Genomic DNA, 21230 nt, shown 5'->3' with positions numbered 1-21230 from the left:
ATTAAATTTGAAGTTAATTTTAAAATTTTTAATCGTATTTTATTTTTAAACCGTTGCTTTTAGATTACTAAAACAAATATATAATTTTTTCATAAATTATTTTTTATTTACAAATATTTCATTTGACTTTTTCCTTAAACGCCCGAGAGATGACCATCTAAATCCCCATATAATGAATGCTGCCTTTGACTTATGATCGTATGACCTAAAATTACTAATTTGGATGCTAAAATATCACTTTAAAGCCTAAGTCAACAAAACTTAAAAAAATACATAGGCATTTAATAATTGGTTCAGATACTTTGGACGGTTAGCGATAACACATATACTTTAAATTAAAAACACAGTCAATAATATCCTTAGCCGAACAAATCTTTTGCTTGATTACATCAGGAAGAGATTAAATACGCCCATCAACAATTTCTTAAACCAAAAGATAAAATCCAGTACCCAACCAAATCGAACAAAAAAGAGATTAAACAAACTTTTTGGGATGAAAGAGATCAAGGCATGACGCATTATGTTTCGATGAAATCAACAAATTCAGCGCAAATTTATCGTGCGCGTTTATCTTTATTTTCATTATTTTTTACCCGAAAAGACGCCCCCTCCGGTCTCGTCAGTTCGTCTTCGCACGGCGTTGGTTGCTCTCGCTCCCGTCTCGTCTCGCCTCGCCTCCTCTCCTCGCGCGTTCGCCCGCCGTCTCCGCCGATCCTCCGCCGTCCTGCTGCATCCTCGCCGGTGAGCATCCACCCTTCCACGATTCCATCCATCCGTCCATTCATCTCTATCTATCCACGCACTTTTTTTTTTCTGGGATTTGCATGAACCCTAGGTTGTCATCCAGATCCGGAAGTTTCTCTCCTAATTCTGCCTTAGACCTTGATGCTAGTGACAGTAGTTTTTGTTCCTAGAAGGTTTGGGGGTTCAGTTGAGCCCCCATGCCGTACGTTAGATCCGCCACTGCGTGTTAGGTTTCCCCACTGATTGGCGGTAGGATGACAATTCGGTGCCAAGGGGGTGTCCGGTGTTATTTCTACTTGTAGTATTGTGAAATTTCGTAGTTTGGCTTGATGTATATTCGTGAGATCCCAATATTTGCAGCTTGGCTTGATATGTTCATCTATTGTTAAATTAAAGCTGTTTGTCAATGATTTTTAGGCTAAGCTGCTCCCGTCGTAGATAGATTAGGCACCCTTCAATGCATCGTGTTGGGAGTGCTGGTAACACGGCAGGTTCAAGTCGGCCGAGGAAGGAGAAGCGCTTTACGTATGTGCTCAATGACGCTGATAACAAAAAGGTAGCTCCCCTTTCAGATCTAGCTGCCCTCTTAATTTAGATGGTTCCAATCAATTTAAAATAATATGTTCAGCGCAAAGGTCTCATGCGTTTCCTTGCATCTGTTTTTCAGCATTGTGCTGGGATCAACTGCTTGTCATACCTAAAAGCATCTACTTCTGGCACAAGTGATTATCTTTTTACTGGGAGTCGGGATGGTACCTTGAAGAGATGGGAGTCAAAAAATGGAGTTCCAAGCTTCTCGGCGACTTTTGAGTCACATGTTGACTGGGTATGTGTTTCTCTGTTTCTATTCCAGCGACTTAGCATTATTATTTGACCGCTATGTTTTGAATTCTACTACTGCTACTACAAAATTTCATGATGAGGCATACTGTAGCAATAGTTGGGTAGGTAATCATAAATAGAGATGCTCTTAGATGGTATCAGTGACATGATTCTTTGACTTGCCATTCTAGTCTGAAAACAGACCAAGCACACTAGAAGATTGAAATTTCTGGCCCTTGATTGATAGCTTCTCGTGATCACACTATCTGAATTGTCACTCATGGGAATAGAAAGTTCACCTTCAAGTTTTAATTTTGGCTTCATGATCAAGGCTGAATGCATTGTGGCTACACCATTGGATTTTTCACATACATGAAGAGGAAGCACACAAGGGTGTTTACACATGCGTCTGTGAGATTAGTTTGCCAGCTGTCTTTTCAGGGTTATATTTCTTATCTGTGGCGTTTAGGGAGGTTCTTAGGTAACAGAAGTTGTGGGAAGGGCTCAATGCCTGTAATTGTTATCATGTTTTTAATGATTCATTGCCACTTTTATTTGAATAAAGGCTTCTAATCATCGTGGCCAAAAACAAGAGGATAAGATGGAAAGAAGACTACATAGTTTCAATGTCTAAGTGTTATAGCTTGGGATGGGATTCTGGCATTGAATAGAGAAATCCATCTTTCCAAAATTGGGATATTTGACCTCATTTTTGTAACATGGACTCTTTTATTATTCCTGAAGAACTTTCTATGGTTCAAACTGATATCTTTCTCATGCAGGTTAATGATGCCATTGTTGTTGGCCAAAATCTTGTTTCCTGTTCCTCAGATACCACTCTAAAGGTCTGTTGTTTCAACTGTTATTTTTATATATTCATTTGGATCTACATGTTTTTTTTTTAATTCCTAGTTGTTTCACAGGTTTGGAATTCTTTGTCAGATGGTGCTTGCACCAGGACTCTCCGGCAGCATTCTGATTACGTGACCTGTCTTGCTGCAGCTGAAAATAATGTATATGATCCACCCTATGCTTTTCTGTGGAACTGCTAATTTTATCCCTTTGGTTTTACATGCTTTTTTTTAACCTCTTCAATGTAGAGTAATATTTGTGCCTCTGGTGGCCTTGGTGGTGAGGTCTTTATATGGGACCTTGATTCTGCTCTTGCTCCTGTGGCCAAATCTGTAGATGCAAAAGAGGACGAAACTCCTAATGGAAACTGTGGGCCTGCTTTGACAACCTTGTGCAATGTAAATTCTAGCAGCAACCTTGCTTCCACCAATGGTCAATCACATGGGTACAGTCCAATTGCTGCCAAAGGTCATAAAGATTCAGTTTATGCATTGGCAATGAATGACACAGGAACCTTGCTTGTCTCTGGTGGTACTGAAAAGGTATTATGTTCTTCATCTTTGAGAATGAGTGTGTAAATTTTCTTTGGGGGTTACAAGGCCCCATAAGTGGAAATTTCTATGGACTTTCTTTTGAAAAGACTTCTGCCATATTTCCTTAGATGTACTTGTTTAGTGTAGGTTGTTCGGCTTTGGGACTCCAGGACAGGTTCAAAAAAGGTGAAATTGAGAGGGCACACTGACAATATCAGGGCTTTACTTATTGACTCTACTGGCAGGTTTGTGTGTAGTCATCATGGAATGCTTTTCTAGATTCTTCTAGACAATAATGTTTCTTTTCCTTGACAAGATCCCTTAAAATTTACTTCTGTTCTCCTATTATTGCCCCACTTCAATACTGTCATCTAAATCTATCCCAGCCTCTTATTCTACAATAGTCCCAGCCTCTTATTCTACAGTAGTTACTTATAGGTGTTTTTTTTCCCAGTCTCCTGCAGTTACTTGTTCCCCTTTTGTATTTAGTATCTGTAGGTCTAAAATCTGTCATAATCCTGAGATATTGAAATGTTCTTAAGAGCATGAACCGTGGTTTAGAAGGGTGCTGTCTACATTATGTTTCCACTTCATACATAGATGATATAGACAGTTGGGTGGGGTGTGTGTGTGTGTGTGGGGGGGGGGGGGGTTGGAGGGGAGGGGGTGTAAGTAATCTAACTCTATTCAATCTCATTTAATTCGTTTTACTATATTTAATTTCGTTTATAATTTTTTAACAGGTTCTGTCTTTCAGGCTCATCTGATTCAATGATAAGGTAAATACACAGTTCAGGTCTCGACCACTCCATTATCCTGTGCATGTGTGTATGCACGTACTAAAACATATTATCTTCGGATAACTTGTCTGCACATGTTTGGATTTTGCAGACTATGGGATCTGGGACAGCAGCGATGTGTGCATTCTTATGCTGTGCATACTGATTCTGTTTGGGCACTTGCAAGCACTCCTTCGTTTACTCATGTTTATAGTGGCGGAAGAGATCAGTCGGTGAGTCAAATATTATCAAATATATTTCATAATTGCTTCATTTCTGAATTCTGAACTTTCCTGTTTTCTTGGATGGCAGGTATACTTGACAGATTTAGGCAACCGAGAGAGTGTCTTACTCTGCACAAATGAGCACCCAGTCCTACAATTGTCCTTGCAGGATGATATGATATGGGTTGCCACAACTGATTCTTCTGTGCATGGATGGGAAGCTGAAAGGGAGAATCCAGAAAATCTTTTCAAAAAAGGTGGTTCATTCTTAGCTGGGAATTTGTCATTCTCCAGGGCAAGAGCTTCTTTAGAAGGATCAGCACCTGTAAGCATGCATTTGCCATCTATAATAAATCATTACTTTTCCAGACGTACTTTATCTTGAACAGTGATATTGTGTTTCTGCCCATATGCACTTTAAGTCTTGATGATAGTTCCACATGCCATAGCGACTGCCATACCTGTGCACATCGAAACTAACTTGACTATGTTAAGTTTGAAAGACAAAAGGAAGGTGTAGAGTATAAGAGATTCTGCAGTATACCTTGTGAACTTAACTTTGAGATTGACTGATCTTTAAAAGTAACATGCATGCTACAATGTGCCATGACTTAACCAAATTTGACTTTTTAAGGCTGTTCTTTGGTGCTGGCCTGCCACACTTTTGGTGTGATACATGGCTAAAGTCTTGGCCTAGTGACCCAACATGTCATAGACACATTCATTCCATGCTTTGCCACACTGAAGTGGACAGTTTCTTTCAACAGAATAACTGTGTGACACGCCTGAGTAAATGTTGAAAATTTTATTTACCCATGGGAAACATTTTTTGGTGCTTAATGAGTGCTTATATATCATGGTCTATATCACTTTAGGTCCCTATACACAAAGAACCATCTTCCGTTATGCCTGGCATTCCAGCAATAATTCAGCATGAGATCCTGAATAATAGAAGGCATGTACTGACAAAGGTGATCATGAGTGTTATTTCCCTCATTTGTTCTTCTATTATCAGACTGCAAGGAGTTCAATTATGTACCTTGCTCCTATTTCATAGGACACTGCTGGTTCAGTCAAATTATGGGAGATTACTCGAGGAGCTGTTATCGAAGACTTTGGCAAGGTTCTTGTTTTTGCTCAATTTAGCGAATAACTCTTTCCTAAAAAAAGATATATATGTTCAGGGTCAGCAACAATTCTAATTTTGGGCCCTCTAATTCAGACTGAGAACCTTCTGAATTTTTTGAATGGAATCGGATAATTGCTAGAACGTTGAGCCACTCTACTTTGTCCGTGCAGGTTCCTTTTGAGGATAAGAAAAAAGAGTTGTTTGAGATGGTATTTACTGATAAACTCGTAATCTCTACGTGTTGTAAAAATCTGCTGCCTACTAATACATAATTTCTGTATTTATTTTTAGGTTAGTATACCTGCCTGGTTTACCATGGATGCTCGATTGGGATGTCTGTCCGTCCACCTGGATACACCTCAATGCTTTTCTGCAGAGATATATGCAGTTGACTTAAATGTTGCTGGAGCACAGGAAGATCTTAAGGTTTGCACACAATCATAATATTCAACGGGTTGTTTTATTTATCATTCTTCAAACTTTTGATGCACTGGTAGTTCAACTATTCTGTTATTTAGAATTTAGATGCTTTTCTTTTCCTTGATATATTTTAGCTTGCACTCTTTGCTTAAAACCATCCGTGGCACATAATGATGAAATTCACTCTACCATAATATGCTTGCCACTAGCAAGTGAGATCAGTTTTGTACTTGATGCAACTTCACAATTTCCTCCAAAAAAAATTGCAGATTAATTTGGCCCAGGAGACTCTCCGTGGTTTGTTAGTTCATTGGAGTAAAAGAAAGCAGAGATCTGGTTCACATGGCTTGTCGAATGGTGACACTTCAACAGGAAAGGATGTATCCTTGAGAAATTTGCCACATCCAAGATCTGAGGTTGATGATGGGGCTGAAAACCATGCAAGTCAGATGCTTCCCTCATTTGAATTTTCTACAGTTTCACCTCCATCAATCATCACAGAAGGTTCTAGTGGAGGGCCTTGGAGAAAGAGAATTACAGATTTGGATGGAACTGAGAGTGATATCCCATGGTGGATTGTGGACTGTGTTGAGCACAATCGATTTCCAAAAGAGAATACAAAGTAATTGCTCATTTCTACTCTCTTTTCTTCTAAGATATCTTTTTCTGTATATCTTTGGACTATGGCTCAAGTTTCTTGTGAGATACACTATCCTGGAAGGTAGTGTTTCATGGCTTTTAGAAGGTCAAGGGTCCAAGGCATTTTAATTGCGATAGTAAGCCCAAATTCTATTGATGCTTTTGTTGCTGAACTGTAACTTAAGTCAAGATTTAGGTATGTTTTGCCTAGAGGGCGCTGAGATGGTTGTTTGAGTAGATTTTTTGATATTCCTCCTTGAATCTTGGTGATGCTGTTTATGTCCTTATTCGTCACTTTGCAGGAATTCAAATTTGTGCTCTCTAGCAGTTTGTAATTGATGTGAGATGTGCCTTTCATGCTACCAATTTACATAAAGCCTGTTTTTAACCTCTATTTTGCCTCTTTCACCGAACATGTTGAACACACACACTTGGTTTGTGCCATGTTATTTTGGCAAAGCTGGTTAGCTGATATTCTCTTTGAAAGTTTCAGCACTAATAGTTGTTCTGACAATGTATATAGTGGATGTTGTTATCTGTACTTCCTTTCTAAAGGATTTAAATTTATTAATTCTGTTATGTTTGAACCACTGGTAATTTTCTATACAAGGTTTATTAAGATATCTGCAAGACACCTAATTCACTGGTATTTATTTTTGTCAGTGCTATATCCCCAAGGATGTAAAAAAAGAAACGTGCACCATATCCTTTTTGGATATGTCCCATTTTCTTGTTAATGATGGATCGTATTTTGAGTATTTACTGAAAACAATGAAAATATAAGTAAATTGAGATTGGGATTGATGTTTTCTGCAAAAATGACGTAATACAGTGTCTTTCCGTAGGCATAACTTCCATCAAATAAACTAGTTGCTGTTTTTATTTTATTTTCTTTAATGCAGGTGTGGATTCTATTTGCATCCTGCTGAAGGGTCACCTGCTCCGAACATAACACAAGGGAAACTTAGTGCTCCGCGGATATTGCGGATTCACAAAGTAAGATTGTTTTCAAAATTTTTGATATATATATAAGCAAATGTAAGGCAGTAGCTGTTTCCTGTTTGGATCCCAAGAATTATAGATATTGTTTTAGCAAGACTAATATTCTAGTATTTGTTTTGGGTTTACGGATTTTTTTGTTTGGGGAAGAATAAGACGCGGCTAATAAACAAGTTTAGGAAAACCATGATTAGTCATTTTTCTTTTCTCAAAACGCAAAAAAACGGGTTTTTAGGAAAACTGAGAATTTGTTATCCACTATATCTGCCCCCATAAACCGGTCCTAAGTAACAAACTGTGAATTTGTTTCTACAAAAAAAGTTTATGGAACTATTTGCTGGCGATCCATGAAAGTAACAAATTTGAAGCGGTTGCATGCATAACAGAAGAGTGAAAATAGCTAAAACAGATGTTAATTAATTTTTTTTGCATCTTGTATGTATGGACAGGAGTGACAATAGGTACCGAACCATGCCTTTTTTAATTCTAGGTTCTCATTGATTTATTGTGTGATCTTACTACTAGGTATTTATACTTCATGAACCTGGATTTTAAATAATCATACGTATATTCACAGCATGACTGGATTGTATATAGTTACAACTTGCATCTACATGTTATGAACTGATTGTTCTTGTTGGGGATTGTATATAGTTATGGTGCCATACTTTTCAGCAAAAAGCAGCCAATTTTCTCAACATGTAGTTTTCATATAAATTCCATATATTACATTGTAAACTCTATATATTTACACTGTAAATTTCAAATACATTGTAAATCTTAAATCTAACACACTGGTTTGTCTAGCACTTATATATAGAACTAAAATGAACAAGATTAATCCCCTATTTCCCTAAAAAAGTATCAATGCAGATTAATATGATGCCACCTTTTTTAATAGCAATACTGATCCATAAATCTCACAAAACAGAAGTGAAATCAAACAAGGCTACTAATCATGAATGAAAAAAAATTACAAACAAAAACACGCTAACACTGGACAGGTCATTAAATCCTTGGTTCTCAGGAAGGATATTCTAGTGTAAATGCAAACCAACATTCATTTAGAAAGATAATCGATACAAAACGGAAGAGCAGGGAGGAGCCATCGTTTGTATAAGAAATCAGCTGAGTAGAGAAAGTGTTTCCATTTTTTATAGCAAATTCGCATTTGTTATTGCCAGTCTATCATGTTATCTCTATTGAAGCCATTTCTTTGACAGGTTGCTAACTATGTGGTTGAGAAACTTGATAGACCACTGGACGGAAATGCTGACAGCACATTTGCAATGGGATTAACTTCTGGCCAATCACAATTTTCAGCGCTAGATAGTTCATCACGGCTTGGACTAAAGCCATGGCAAAAATCAAAACCGTCTGTAGAGATATTGTGTAACAGCCAGGCAAGTATTTCTAAATTCGACTGTTGTTTTCTTTCTTTCAATGTCCTGTTGCATACATAAGGACAAGCCCCTGCACTTAGGGCCAATGTTACCACTAATAAAGAAAAAAAACTTACCCCTTTTCTGTTCCGCCAAATGTGTTCCCTAATAATCCCTCATAATAGATTTGAATTCGGATTTAAGTCTAATCCTGCATGTATTTGTGTTTGCTCCAAATATTTTGAAATCTAGTGCAGCATGTGGACACAATATGTTTTTTTTTTACATTCTCAACTGTTTTTAACCTCTGATCAATTGTTTATCAAACAATCTTTAATAAGCATTCTCTGTGACTATGTACAGTAAATTTACCTTGTCTACAACCTCTTATTGCTTGATTCATGAAATTTCCTTTTTCACGTCATCTGACTAACAACTAGCAATGGTGTTTTGAGATTAATTTGCTATAAATTGTTACAAGTATGATTGATTTAATCCTCTGAGTCAGTAAAAGAAAAGACAAATGCTGAATTCTGTTTATTTCAATTTGGAGATCTGCATTATGCTTTTCTTGCATCAGGTTCTTACGCAACTTTGCTAAATATTACTATATGGAGCAGGTTTTGCTGCCTGAAATGAGCTTGGCCACTGTGCGGGCTTATGTCTGGAAGAAGCCTGAGGATTTGATTCTGAACTACAGAGTGGTTCAATCAAGATGATTGCAACTTGGGAACGTTTGTTCACCCTAGCTCTGAGCGAATCAGCATGGGACAGGTCTTGTTGAAGATGACCATACGGCTTAGAGAGAAAACTACCATCACGCTACAGACGGAAGCGTTTTGCCCTCGTGCCTCCTTGTTGAAACTGCAGAAATCTGCTTCTCTGTAAAGTTCTCTGTGAATCTTGAACTACAGCCAGGACTCTAGAGAGGCCGGAGGCGTCTCATAGCACAGGTGTAATGTTTGTTCTCTTCTGGATACCAAGCTTGTAAATTTAGGGATTTGGGGGTGCTTAAATAAACCTTAAATGGGATATAGTTGCCCTTTTTTGGTGTTCACACACAAGATTTGTAAACAAAGTCATCAAACCGTGCAGCGATTTGCTGTATGATCCTGATCTTGGACTCTTACCCCTGCTTGCATTGTCTTGGACCTAGGCCTGGGCACAAAAAGACCGAGATCGAGATCAGAGAGACCGAACCGAAAAGATCGAGACCGAGAAATTCGGTCCCGGTCTCAGGTAGAGGAGGTGAAAGACCGAAAAATTCGCTCCGGTCTTTGGGTAGAGGGCTTGGGTAACCGAAATACCCGAATAGACCGAACTTATGAATTGTGTTGTGGAATTCTATGTTTAGTTCCTCTTATTTATAGTTCATGATATTTCTTTATCTTATAAAATGTGTCATTTTCACTTTAAAAATATGTCCCAAAAATTGGGGAGGTACTGTTCAAATTTTCTGTGATTTTTAAACTTTATTGAAATTTCGGGCACTTCGGTCGGGACCGAGACCGAATTTCTCAGTCTTGCGTTTTTTTCAAGACCGATCGGATCCGAGTTCTGAAAGACCGAATTTTCTCTGGAGACCGAAGACCGAGACCGAACGATTAGGCCTACTTGAACCTCCATGGGACCATATGCCACGACGACATGAGATTCTTTGATGTAGAAGTCCGAGAAACTTTGTGGCTGATATAGGCCCAACTTTGTGGCTGATATATGGGCCTATAGACGGTGAACCTTATATGTCAACGACCATGTTCTTTGACTTTACGTACGATGAACTTGCGTCCCTTCCATGATGCCTGGCAAGAGGTGAAAGCAAAAAGTAATCAGCTGTTCCAGAATGTTGCCTGTGGTGTCTTGTGCATGGCCCCAGTTTTCAGGTTTTGGAGAACTGGTCTCATCGCCTCCGGGCTCGGGTAATTCTGTTGTTATGCGTGTTGTTTATTTTGACTTGCCCGTAAGAAGTGGCCGATTTTGCTGTGGATGCGGAGTCCTTTTTTTTTTGAAAGAAAATGAGGCTCTGTTGAGCACGAGGTGACAAGATTTGGATCTGAATATTCTAGTATTGCCTATTGATAATATTATCGCCTATATAATATTTGTCATGTCTGGCTGGCTATAGATCGGCTTAAGCTTTCGGACCAGTTGGAACAGCACATCTAGGGAAAACACGACATTGCCTGTGAGGGTGAGCAGTGAGCTGCTGGTGGTGATCCATTGAATGTGAACATCGTATGCATTATCGATTTGTCGTACATGTTTGAGCAGTAACAACCACAGTATATGTAGGAGTACTGCCTTACATAATCAATCAAGATCTGTTCCGCAGAGCTGTGTCTGTGTGGCCAAGTCTTCAATGGTGTGTTTGGTTAGTATATATGTCATACTCAACCATGACATGGGAATGTAAGCGTGCCTTGTTTGGTCGGTTGGCTGCCGTGAGCCTGAATGTGTCACGATGTTGTTCGGTTGATTGCATTAAATAAGAAAAATATATAAAAAATGTTTAGTGATCTTATAGACAATTTATTGGTTGTTACTTACCATTTTAGTTATTGATACAATTTAACCGGCGCTAATATGGCTTCATATATGTTAATCACTCTCTAATCTTATCATTAGTTTGGCCGGTTTGAGCCTGCTTCACCAGAAAGGGAACACGGGCCATGCCAACTGGCCAAGTGCTCTCTTGGGTACCAAACAAAAAGATGTTGCATCTATCGAGCTAGGTTAACCAGATTGAAGAAACCAAACGCATCCCAAATGACACGATTCGCTGGTATACGGGAGGTGCTCTGGTGGAATCACAGAGGGATCTGTTTCCCCTTGAGAGCTCAAGGCCTTTGTGCGCCGGTCGGCAGCACCAGTGAACGACAGTGGGATCCGGTCATCCGGATTAGGATTTTCTGTACCTAACATCCTCCCCCACCACCTTCTCGTATTTGTTATTATATACTAAAATTTAAATTTTCAACCTTATATTTAAAGTTGATTTTATAGGTTTTTTTTTACCATTTTTAGCCTTTCTTTTATAATTCTAAAAATACGTATATATAATTTTTCTTCATAAATTATTTTTTATTTAAAAATATCGAACAATCACCTCCAGACATTTTGTTACATCTGACCATCAATCAACAAACATGGATTTACTATAGTCATTGCAGCTGCTAACACTTGAGGTCCATTCACCTTTGAATCTGTTATTGACCGTTATCGTCATTGACATGTGTGCTTATTCATCTCTGCACTCATATGTTAGAACATATCTAAGAGACTATCTATTTGTACCAAATTTAACAGCTATGTTAAAAAATTATTCTAAAAAAACTATGTGGCTAAACATGGTTCTCTATGGTTAAATCTGGCAAGTCATTCTCTACCCAGTAGGATTGCCACATGTGTGTCTCACATGGTTAGGTCCACATGTCATCCTCCCTGTCCTTAGGATTTGGAGGGCGAGGATAGATAGTTTGTTGAAGTACACATTAACTTAGAGATAGAATATTTTGATATATATAGTTAAAATAAGATTTAGATTTTAGCCATTCTATATTCTTAGTACTGTTAATAATTCTTACGCAACCAGTCACCGCAAAATAACCCCTTTTCCGAGGGCGAGAAAAGAACACAACATCAACACAAACACACACGTCATAGTTACATAGCCCGTGAGGGTGAGCCGTGAGCTATCTTAGAGCAGGTACAGTAGCAGGCTATAAGCCATCTATAACCATATTTTAAAGAGATAAGAGGGCAGAGAGAAGAGAGATGAGCTACTAATTTATAGCCAGCTGCACACGGACTCCAAGACACAGTGTTTATGACATGTGGGACCATGTATTGCTATTTTATAGCTAACTATTGTATGAATTAACTATTAGATTGACTATAGATGAATTGGAGTTAGTAGTTGGCTATAGTATTGAACTTGCTCTTAGCTGGTGACGAGTCACGGCGGCGGCGGCTAGAGCAGACGGATCCTGAGAACGTGATCGGTTGAATGTAAAGAGGAACATGATGCGAGATGCACTGGCCGGAGGAGCGAGCAGTCCGGGATATATGCCGTTGCGACTTCGTACACGTACGCTAGAACAGTGACGGCCGCATGTGAAGGCTGAGGCCGGTCAGACGTAGGGATGGCAATGAGTAAATACCCATCGGGTATTGCTATCTCATACCCATACCCATTAGTAAAATTTCGTACCATTAAAATGCTCATACACGTCACGGGTAAGAAAATTTTTCCATACCCATACCCGCTTGGGGAAACCTTATCCGTCGGGTCACCCATATACCCGTAAAAGTTCAAAATAATCTAAATATCACGGTTCCATATAGTATATTGCATAGACGCTAGATGTTTAGGACATCACACATTCATATAGTGTGGTGGAAAAGGTATGGATGGTTTAAATACCTATGGTTTTGGTTAATTAGGCTAGGGTAATTTGATATTAGGCCATGACATGCATTTAAACTTGCAGGTATTTATTTTCCATGGGTAAACGGGTATGGGGATCATAAAAACGTTTTCATACCCGCGTACCCATCGGGTGAAAGTATTTGCCCAATTACTTATCTACGGGTAATATATTTAACTCGTACCCATACCCTAATGGAGTAGATACCCATCGGGTCTCGGGTCTCCGTTGCCATCTTTAGTCGGGCGCCGGTGAGGGAAGGGAAATAAAGAAGAAGAAAGACAGATGAAGGCCCTCCTTCGATTCAAAGGAATTTTATAGGAATTTTAGAGAATTTCATTTTTATAGGAATTTTTCTACTAAACCCTTTGAATCAAAGGAATGAATTCTATGAAATCCTATGAAATTCCTATGAAATACATCTTCCGATATAAATTTTGGAGGAAATTTAACAAGAGGTTGAACATCATGAAAAAAATTATTTGAGTCTATATCTCTCCTCAAATTACTGTATTTTTCCTGTGTTTTGTAATCCTCTATTACATACAAATACATTTATGTTAGAAACCTATACTTTTTATATTTCTTCAATTTTTTTATTCCGGTGATTAAAAGGGGTCTGAAGTGAGGCGACAGCGAACCAGGCAGACAGGGCCAACGCAATCATGGGTGATCCCTTCCAAATTCCCTTCTGGATCTGCCTGCTCTGCCCTCTGCATGCAGCAGCATCCGCCTCTTCTTCCTTTCCTTTCCTTTCCTTCTCTTTCTCTTTCTCTTCCTGACATGTGGACCCATGTTTTCTTTTTTATTTTTTTTCTGAAACGGTGCATTTTTGGTGGTACCCGAGGGATCTTTTTCCCGGTGTTTTTCAACGTGAATTTTTTCCCGTTCAAAGTCCTACTGACAGTGACTGCACTGCAGGGATAATTACGGACTTTTTATCTGGAGTAGTAGTATCTATCAGCATCATTTTTCGCTGTTTTTTCCGTGGAAACTCGATGGTTTGTGGGCACTGTAAGCTCCAAGTACCGGTGCAAAAAAATTCTTTTGTTCTGCGTTTTTTAAATTATTATTCCTTGTTCTGATCGACGTTGTTGTCTTCCCTGAACGACGAGATGTGTCGCTGTCAGGTTGCAAAAATCGCTTGACCTACGCACATGCCCAATCATGCTGTCACCTCGTCGCGCTGGGCCCACCGATGTACTACTACTACTGCCAGGAAGGCGTATTCTCAAAAATCCGCTTCCGTTGCAGAGGAAACGGGATTCGCGGCGCGCGTGCTCGTCCCAGCGGGCGCTTTTCCGGGAACGCGCTTGATGGCGCCAGGACGGTCTCTGACAGGTGGGCCCCAGCAGCACGCGCGCCCTAATCCACCCACCCCGCTGTACCCGTCCAGCTACGGCCATAATCGCCCGCCCACTCGCGCGGCCCCACGTGTCACCCCCACCCGGCGTTGGTCCGCTGACAGGTGGGGTCCACCGGCACCGGCTCTGCCGGGCTCCACATGTCAGTGAGTGGGGCGAGCTGTTAAAATCCCTCCCCCTCACGTCTCTCTCTCTCCTCACCTCACCAGCTCCACCACCGCCGCCGCTTCACCCCACCACCCCGCCGCCTCCGATCCCCCACCCCGCGGCCGCCGGCGAGGTGGGCCCACGCCGCGGCCTCTGCGCGCCTCACCGCGGCGCCTGTCTCCCACTTTGGCACCCGCTGCCGCCGCCGTTTACTGCGCCCTCCTCCCGATCTGCCAATTTTGGCGAGCCTACTGAGGAGTGGGGACCACTCCGCCGCCGCCGCCTCCGTCGGTCCCTGCCGCGAGGGCTCGACGCGTCGGCGTCTAGCAGCAGCAGCCGCCGCCGCCGCCGCCTCCACCGCCGTTGCTGCGGCGTTTGATCTTTTTCTTTTTAAGTCTCTCCGCCGCCGGCTGCGGCGTCTCCTGCTGTAGGGAGTTTGGAGGAGCTTCGAGAACCTAGGGTTGGAGGGAGGGCTAGAGGTCGGTAGCCCTAGCCGCCGGGGGGATCGAGGCAGGGATGCGCGGATCGGGGCGGGCGAGGAGGCGCGGCGACGTCGCGCCATGTTCAGCCGCATGAGGTGCCTCGTCGGCGGCGGCGTCGAGGACAGCCCGCTTGGGGCGGTCAGGAGGGTCTCGCCGGCTTCTAGGCGGGTGCACAACGCCAACTCCAACGCCGCCGCCGCCGGTACAGAGGACAAGAGTGGGTTCAGTTTCCGCTCGCCGGACGTGATGGAGACGGTGCACGAGGTGGCCATTTACATCCACCGCTTCCACAACCTCGATCTGTTCCAGCAAGGGTACGGGAGCGTGAAGAGTTTCGCTTTTTGGCCTTTCTTTTGGGTTTCTTTTCCGTGAATGTGTTCTTGGGTTCTGTTTCTTTTTGGGTAGAATGGAAAGTTCGAAGCGGCTTGTGGTTATGGTCACATTTTTTAGAGTGACAGATCGAGAAAAATGTATGCAGTTTTGGGTGAATCTTTCATTCTTTCACTCTGGCTAAATGTCTTTTGTTTCTGATTTGGAGTCTTTTAAGTTCAGATCGTTCTTTTGGACTTTTCTTTTGCTGTACTTGAGTTATGCCTTCATTTATGAACTGTGGACATTGTCGCCGAGCTGCTGAATTTTGAAGTTGGCCACATTTTTTTAACATTTTACTGCAGAACTTGGCTTTTGTGTTCAACATTTTACGTGTGCCTGTAGTTGTCTTCGGGCGAGGTGCTTTGTTGCCTTGTTCTGACACTAGTTTTGCACTGTGTTCAGGTGGTATCAAATGAAGATTAGTGCAACCTGGGAGGAAGGTGGTGCAAAGGCACCAGCTTCACCTGCAAGGGTCGTGCAGTATGAAGGTGCGTGCATCATTTCTGATGTTGCATATGAAGGCCTCATCATCTACTTCTATTAGTACTTTCATGATTTCAAGATGCTTCTGATGGAATTGTGTAGTGACATTGGCACCTTTACAATCGATGTGCTTGATGAGTACTTGTAAGCTACTGGCGTATTGACAAAAGTGAACCAATTGCTTGATCATTGCCAATAATTGATTGTGTTTATTGTATTCCTTTAGGGCATGGAAGTAATGAAAAAGAAGAAGTTCTGTAGTTGGACGGTGAAAAAAAAAATCTAACTGTTGAAACGGGGAGGGTATTTGTTACAATTTTAGTGCTAACCTGTTGATATTAAACTACCAAACCTGTTTTGTTACCAATGAATTATGCTTAAGATAACATCGAAGAGGTTGTTGGACTGTATATGGAAAGTTAAAATACAGACTTGTCATGCATCATTGCTCTTGATTCCATTAGTTACCATATCATGCAGAATATCTGTAGAGATATACATATATATTCCTTATGGATGAACTCATTGGTCAAACTGTCTTGACACCGAGCTTTATGATAATTGCCCCTTTTGGTGCTAAACAATGCTGGACAATGAGGGAACAACTAAAGGATGATCTTTAGCCTGTGAATATGACAAACTTTGTGGTACAGTATCTAACATGGGTCTAATACTGTAGAATGTGCGCTCACTCAACAAAATTTCCTATGTTTATTATTAGCTGGAGAAATGTTTAATCTGAAAAAAAGTATATATTTAAATAGTTGCTGTTGATTGCATAGGTTCCATTTGTTAGAACCTGTGTCATTTCCAATCTTTAGCTGATAGGTAATGACATGCTAGGTGGATTGTGCAGCTCCTGATGTTGGTGCGGACGATGCGTTGGGGATTTGGAAAATAGATGATGCCGATAACAGCTTCTACACACAGCCATTTCGAATTAAATATGCTAGACAAGACATTTATCTATCAGTTATGGTGTCTTTTAATATATTCAACAGTGAAGAAGAGGTTGGTCACTTTAATTACCCCCTTTCCTTTTTCAATAAATTTTACTGTAGCCTAATCAGAGCATCTGCTTTATTTATTCAAGGGCCCAGCTGCTTCATCTATTATATTGAAATTTGAGCTGATATACGCCCCTACACTGGAGAATGGGTGAGCAGATGCTTTGTAATCCTATGTGTAGTGCTTTCAATATGGTGCACATTGTCGAATATGCATTCATATTTTATGGAATTTGGATTTTTAGCCATCAATACTTATGCTGCTATTGGTTTCTTCTGTTATAGATCTGATATTCAAGCTTCTAGTGCCACATCTTCGGCTGCTGTGCATGAATTTAGAGTCCCACGCCGAGCACTCCTTGGTTCACACTCATATTGTCCAGTTCACTTTGACGCATTCCACTCCGTGCTTGTTGATCTGACTTTACATATTGTGTACCTCAAAGCTGGTGCAGCTAAATCATCATTGAAGGTACACAGGTTTGTGGAACTTTAGCTTTATTAGCATCTGTAAAAGAAATGGTGCTTCTATGGAAGCATGTCTAAGTTTGTAACTGGATGGCTTGAACACCTTTTGACATAAACGTAAAACTAGGTAACTGCAAACTATATAGCTTGATTGGTGTGATTATGAATTCCTAGTTCAGCACCTGAAATTTAACTCCTAAGGATGTTTTCATTTCAAATCCTGGCACAAACCCCAAGAACTGCTTTGGATTTTTTTTGTTGAGATCGTCTACAGAGTAGATTTACTACTATAGGGTTCATCTCTCAGAAAGTATACCATTGGCTGCTGTAAATTTGTTTAAGATGCAGCAATGATCATGTAGAAGCTAGCATTATACTATCATAAAATATCATTTACTCCCAAATCAATTGGTTCTTGCAGCATGAAGGATAATGTAGTATGCTCAATCTTGGCGATTTCTTTCTCTGTTTGGTGGGTATACAAAGTAACGATGGCATTTAATATGCAGATACCAGACCAAGGTTTAGGACCAACATCGCATCACATTGTGAAGGCATTATTAACCTCTAGGGAAATGCTACTTGAAGAACTAAAGAAAATCAGTGATGCAATTGGTAAAACAATTGAGGATTTAGATGCTGCGGACTTAAGTCTTGGTAAATACGAGGCAGTTCAGCCTGCAAAATCAGCTCTACCTAATTCTAATAAGGTTTTCCCAGCAACTACCAAGGGTGTTGGGCACTTGGCTGGCATTTTACATGACTTTCTGGAGGTATGCTTCCTTTATCTGGCTCCAGTGATCTATGAACGTGTTCATCGCATGAGGCTTGCTGATTTGTTGATATTTATTTGTACAACTTCTACAGAAACCCAATAGTGCAGTTGATGGTGCCAATGATGTTATGCTGTATACACTTCCTAAGGAAGAGTTGTTAGAATTGTTTCTAACTGTGAGCAGCCAACTTTCACTTCTATGGAATGCTTTCTTGAAATTTCATAGGTTAAGTTCACTGTTTCTCTTATTTTCACTTTATACATTTCTTCAGTGGCCCTAGGAGCTGTCCGTTTGCCTTGCCCATGTTTATTTAAGATTTTTATCTATCATTGTCCAACAATGTATTCATTGTCTCTACAGGATAAATAAAACCAAGATATTGGACCACCTGCGTGAAATTTGGGCCCTTGACCGGAAATCAGAATGGTCAATCTGGACTGTTCACTCAAAAATTGAGATACCACACCGCTATTTACGTAGTATGAGTGAAGAGTCATCTCACCGTCATTCCCTTATGAGAGTTTCTGGCTCAAGGAAGTTCCATGATGATGTAACTTTCTTCTCTGTAATGCATAAATTAAATAACTTCTTTTTTGAGGAAAACAGTGTTGCCTCCTTTTTCTCTCTACTTAATAATCTGCATTAACGCGCAGCCTGTACAAAATTCTGCCTCACGGGCTGAACTGCACAGGAAAAGCATAGCACAGATGAAGGTTTGGCTTGTTATTTTTTGGAGTAGCTTTACGAGTGAGAAACTTGTTAATTTAATTTGTTTACTGATCTAAACCATGCTGCAGATCAACACGCTTTCTGTTCAAGATATGTATATATATGCGGATCCTTCGCGTGTTCCTGTTGTTCTTATAGAACAACATGTCATGGTTGTTCCGCAACATGGCTCTAGCAAGGACTTGGCAACAAATTCTTCAGAACAAAAGGATACGATTGTACTTCCTAAACTACAAGGAGATTCTTTGGCGCTGAAAAGCAGTGCTGGTAAAAAAGGTGGTCGCATATTGCGAGCTGTCATTTTTGTACATGGGTTTCAGGCAAGTACCACTACTTTTATTAAAGTTCTAGAGTCATAATGCAATTCTGTTGAACTTATTATGATATACAAAAAGCAGGGGCACCATTTGGATTTACGTCTTGTACGAAATCAATGGCTTCTGTTGGATCCTGGAGCTGAGTGCTTAATGTCTGAGGCTAACGAAGATAAAACATCTGGTGATTTTAAAGAAATGGGTGGTAGGCTTGCTGGGGAAGTAGTTGCATTCTTGAAAAAGAAAGTTGATAAGCTTGCAAAGTATGGAGGCTGCAAAGAATTGAAGCTTAGTTTTGTTGGTCACTCAATTGGGAACGTTATCATCAGAACCGCGCTTGCAGGTACTACTTGACTTTCTCAATGAATTCCTTACAGGCAAGTTCCTGGAGTGAGCTAACTCAATCTTTGCATATTCAATAGAACCAGCATTACAACCATACTTGAAGAACCTGTACACGTACATGTCAATATCAGGGCCTCACTTGGGCTACTGGTACAGCTCAAACTCTTTATTTAACTCTGGCCTCTGGCTTCTAAAAAAGCTCAAGGGAGCGCAGTGCATCCATCAGCTCACTTTCAGTGATGATCAAGATCCCCAGAATACATTCTTTTATAAACTTTGTAAGGTATGGCATCACCCTGCTTCATTCTGGAGCACACTCAGCAATCCAACCTGTTGCCAATTTATATCAGATCAGCAAAAATTGACTATCACCATTCCTTTTCAGTTGAAGACATTGGAGAACTTCAAAAATATCATACTTTTATCTTCACCACAGGTTATCCTCTTTTCTGTGCTTAACAGCTTCAATTTATATGTGAATCAGAATTCTGCATGCTCTGAATCTTTTAGGTTGCTCTGAATCATGAGTTTATAACATTTTCTTTGCCTTGCCAGGATGGTTATGTACCGTATCATTCAGCAAGAATCGAGCTTTGCCCTGCTGCATCTACAGATAACTCAAAGAAGGGGCAAGTCTTTACAGAAATGCTGAACAATTGCTTAGATCAGATCCGTGCACCCTCATCTGAGACTCGGATCTTCATGCGATGCGATGTGAACTTTGATCAGTCTGCTCATGGACGCAACCTAAACACCATGATTGGCAGAGCAGCGCACATAGAGTTCCTGGAGACTGACATCTATGCCAAGTTCATCATGTGGTCCTTCCCTGAGCTTTTTCGATGACTGGGTTGGATACCCCGTATGAAACCTATATAGTGCACTACTGACCAAGCAAGAAAAAATACCCTTGTGGAAATTTTTCACCGCAATTCAACAGCAAGATTGGTAGCACTGTAAAGTTCCTAGCGCAGTAACGATTTTTCCAGCCTGTTAGATTTGATTGTACAAATAGTCCTGATTTCTTCATTTCATTTCAACCTATAGCCCCTGTAGATTTTTGCCGTCAGTTATAATCCCTTGTTGTCTGGTGTATGTAAACACTGCAGTTTAGGATGACCAGACAGCCAGCCAGAGCTTATGTCAAAATAAGCATGATATGTGTTTGTCTGTCTTTTAACCATCATCCCATGGTGAAACTGGCAAAGATCCATGATGGATGATACTGTTTGGTTGGTGAAAATGAAATTCCCTATTTTTCCTCCTTTCCAACATCAAGTTGATGAATGAATGAACGAATGAATGAAGGAATGAAACCACTCTCTTTTCTTCTTTCTGGTATCAGGTCAATTTGCTGGGATGCACTTGTGCACAAACCCGAAAGCTGTATGATCCTGTTCCTGTCCCTCTCATGGCAATGTCCCTTGTGGGCAAGACATGCTGCCGTGTTTTGCTGCACGTCTGAACCCTCCTGTCACAGGACCGACGTGTGGAACAATTCAGTTGGACCGTTGAATCACCAAGCATTGGCATCACAGGCACTAGTACCTGGTCAAGGCCTCAATGTCACCAAGCATCGGAGAAGAATCTTCAGAGGCGGGTCGCCGTGCCGGCCTCCGGCGACGTGAGACCGCCGTCGTCGCCGACGTGTCGCCGTCGCCGCCGACGAAAACGTCACGGCAGTGGAGCATCTTTTCTTTCTTTCTTTCTTTGACCTGTTGGTGATGGGATTTGCAGTGATGTGCTGCTGTTATTGCAGCAACAACTGGAGGAGCCTACCACATTGGAGACAG

General features: G+C 40.8%; 2 protein-coding genes across 3 annotated transcripts; both read left to right on the top strand.

The window, feature by feature from the left end:
• Positions 1–637: 637 nt before the first annotated feature.
• LOC102713965 (WD repeat-containing protein 48) lies at positions 638–9650 on the top strand. Its single transcript, XM_006663789.3, has 18 exons — positions 638–741; positions 1162–1300; positions 1412–1570; positions 2349–2411; positions 2490–2579; positions 2667–2960; positions 3099–3196; positions 3695–3730; positions 3843–3963; positions 4043–4279; positions 4830–4925; positions 5012–5077; positions 5254–5292; positions 5375–5509; positions 5773–6125; positions 7045–7138; positions 8365–8544; positions 9144–9650. The coding sequence occupies exons 2-18, from the start codon at positions 1202–1204 to the stop codon at positions 9240–9242; spliced, it is 2259 nt and encodes a 752-aa protein (XP_006663852.1). The 5' UTR covers positions 638–741; positions 1162–1201; the 3' UTR covers positions 9243–9650.
• Positions 9651–14544: 4894 nt separating this feature from the next.
• Positions 14545–20702, top strand: LOC102713693 (protein FAM135B-like). 2 transcript variants are annotated; one of them, XM_006663788.3, is made up of 14 exons: positions 14545–15257; positions 15718–15803; positions 16655–16809; positions 16892–16956; positions 17091–17277; positions 17783–18046; positions 18141–18274; positions 18410–18599; positions 18703–18762; positions 18847–19098; positions 19177–19435; positions 19515–19720; positions 19823–19873; positions 19993–20702. In XM_006663788.3, the coding sequence occupies exons 1-14, from the start codon at positions 15022–15024 to the stop codon at positions 20281–20283; spliced, it is 2436 nt and encodes an 811-aa protein (XP_006663851.1). In that variant the 5' UTR covers positions 14545–15021; the 3' UTR covers positions 20284–20702. The 2 variants fall into 2 exon arrangements, with proteins under 2 accessions (XP_006663851.1, XP_015698716.1); XM_015843230.2 differs by lacking the exon at positions 14545–15257 and having other exon boundaries at positions 15720–15803; positions 16642–16809.
• The last annotated feature ends 528 nt before the right edge of the window (positions 20703–21230 follow it).

This window comes from Oryza brachyantha, chromosome 12, assembly GCF_000231095.2.
Source record: "Oryza brachyantha chromosome 12, ObraRS2, whole genome shotgun sequence".
Classification (NCBI taxonomy): Eukaryota; Viridiplantae; Streptophyta; class Magnoliopsida; order Poales; family Poaceae; genus Oryza; species Oryza brachyantha.
This window is presented reverse-complemented; position numbering and strand designations above follow the sequence as displayed.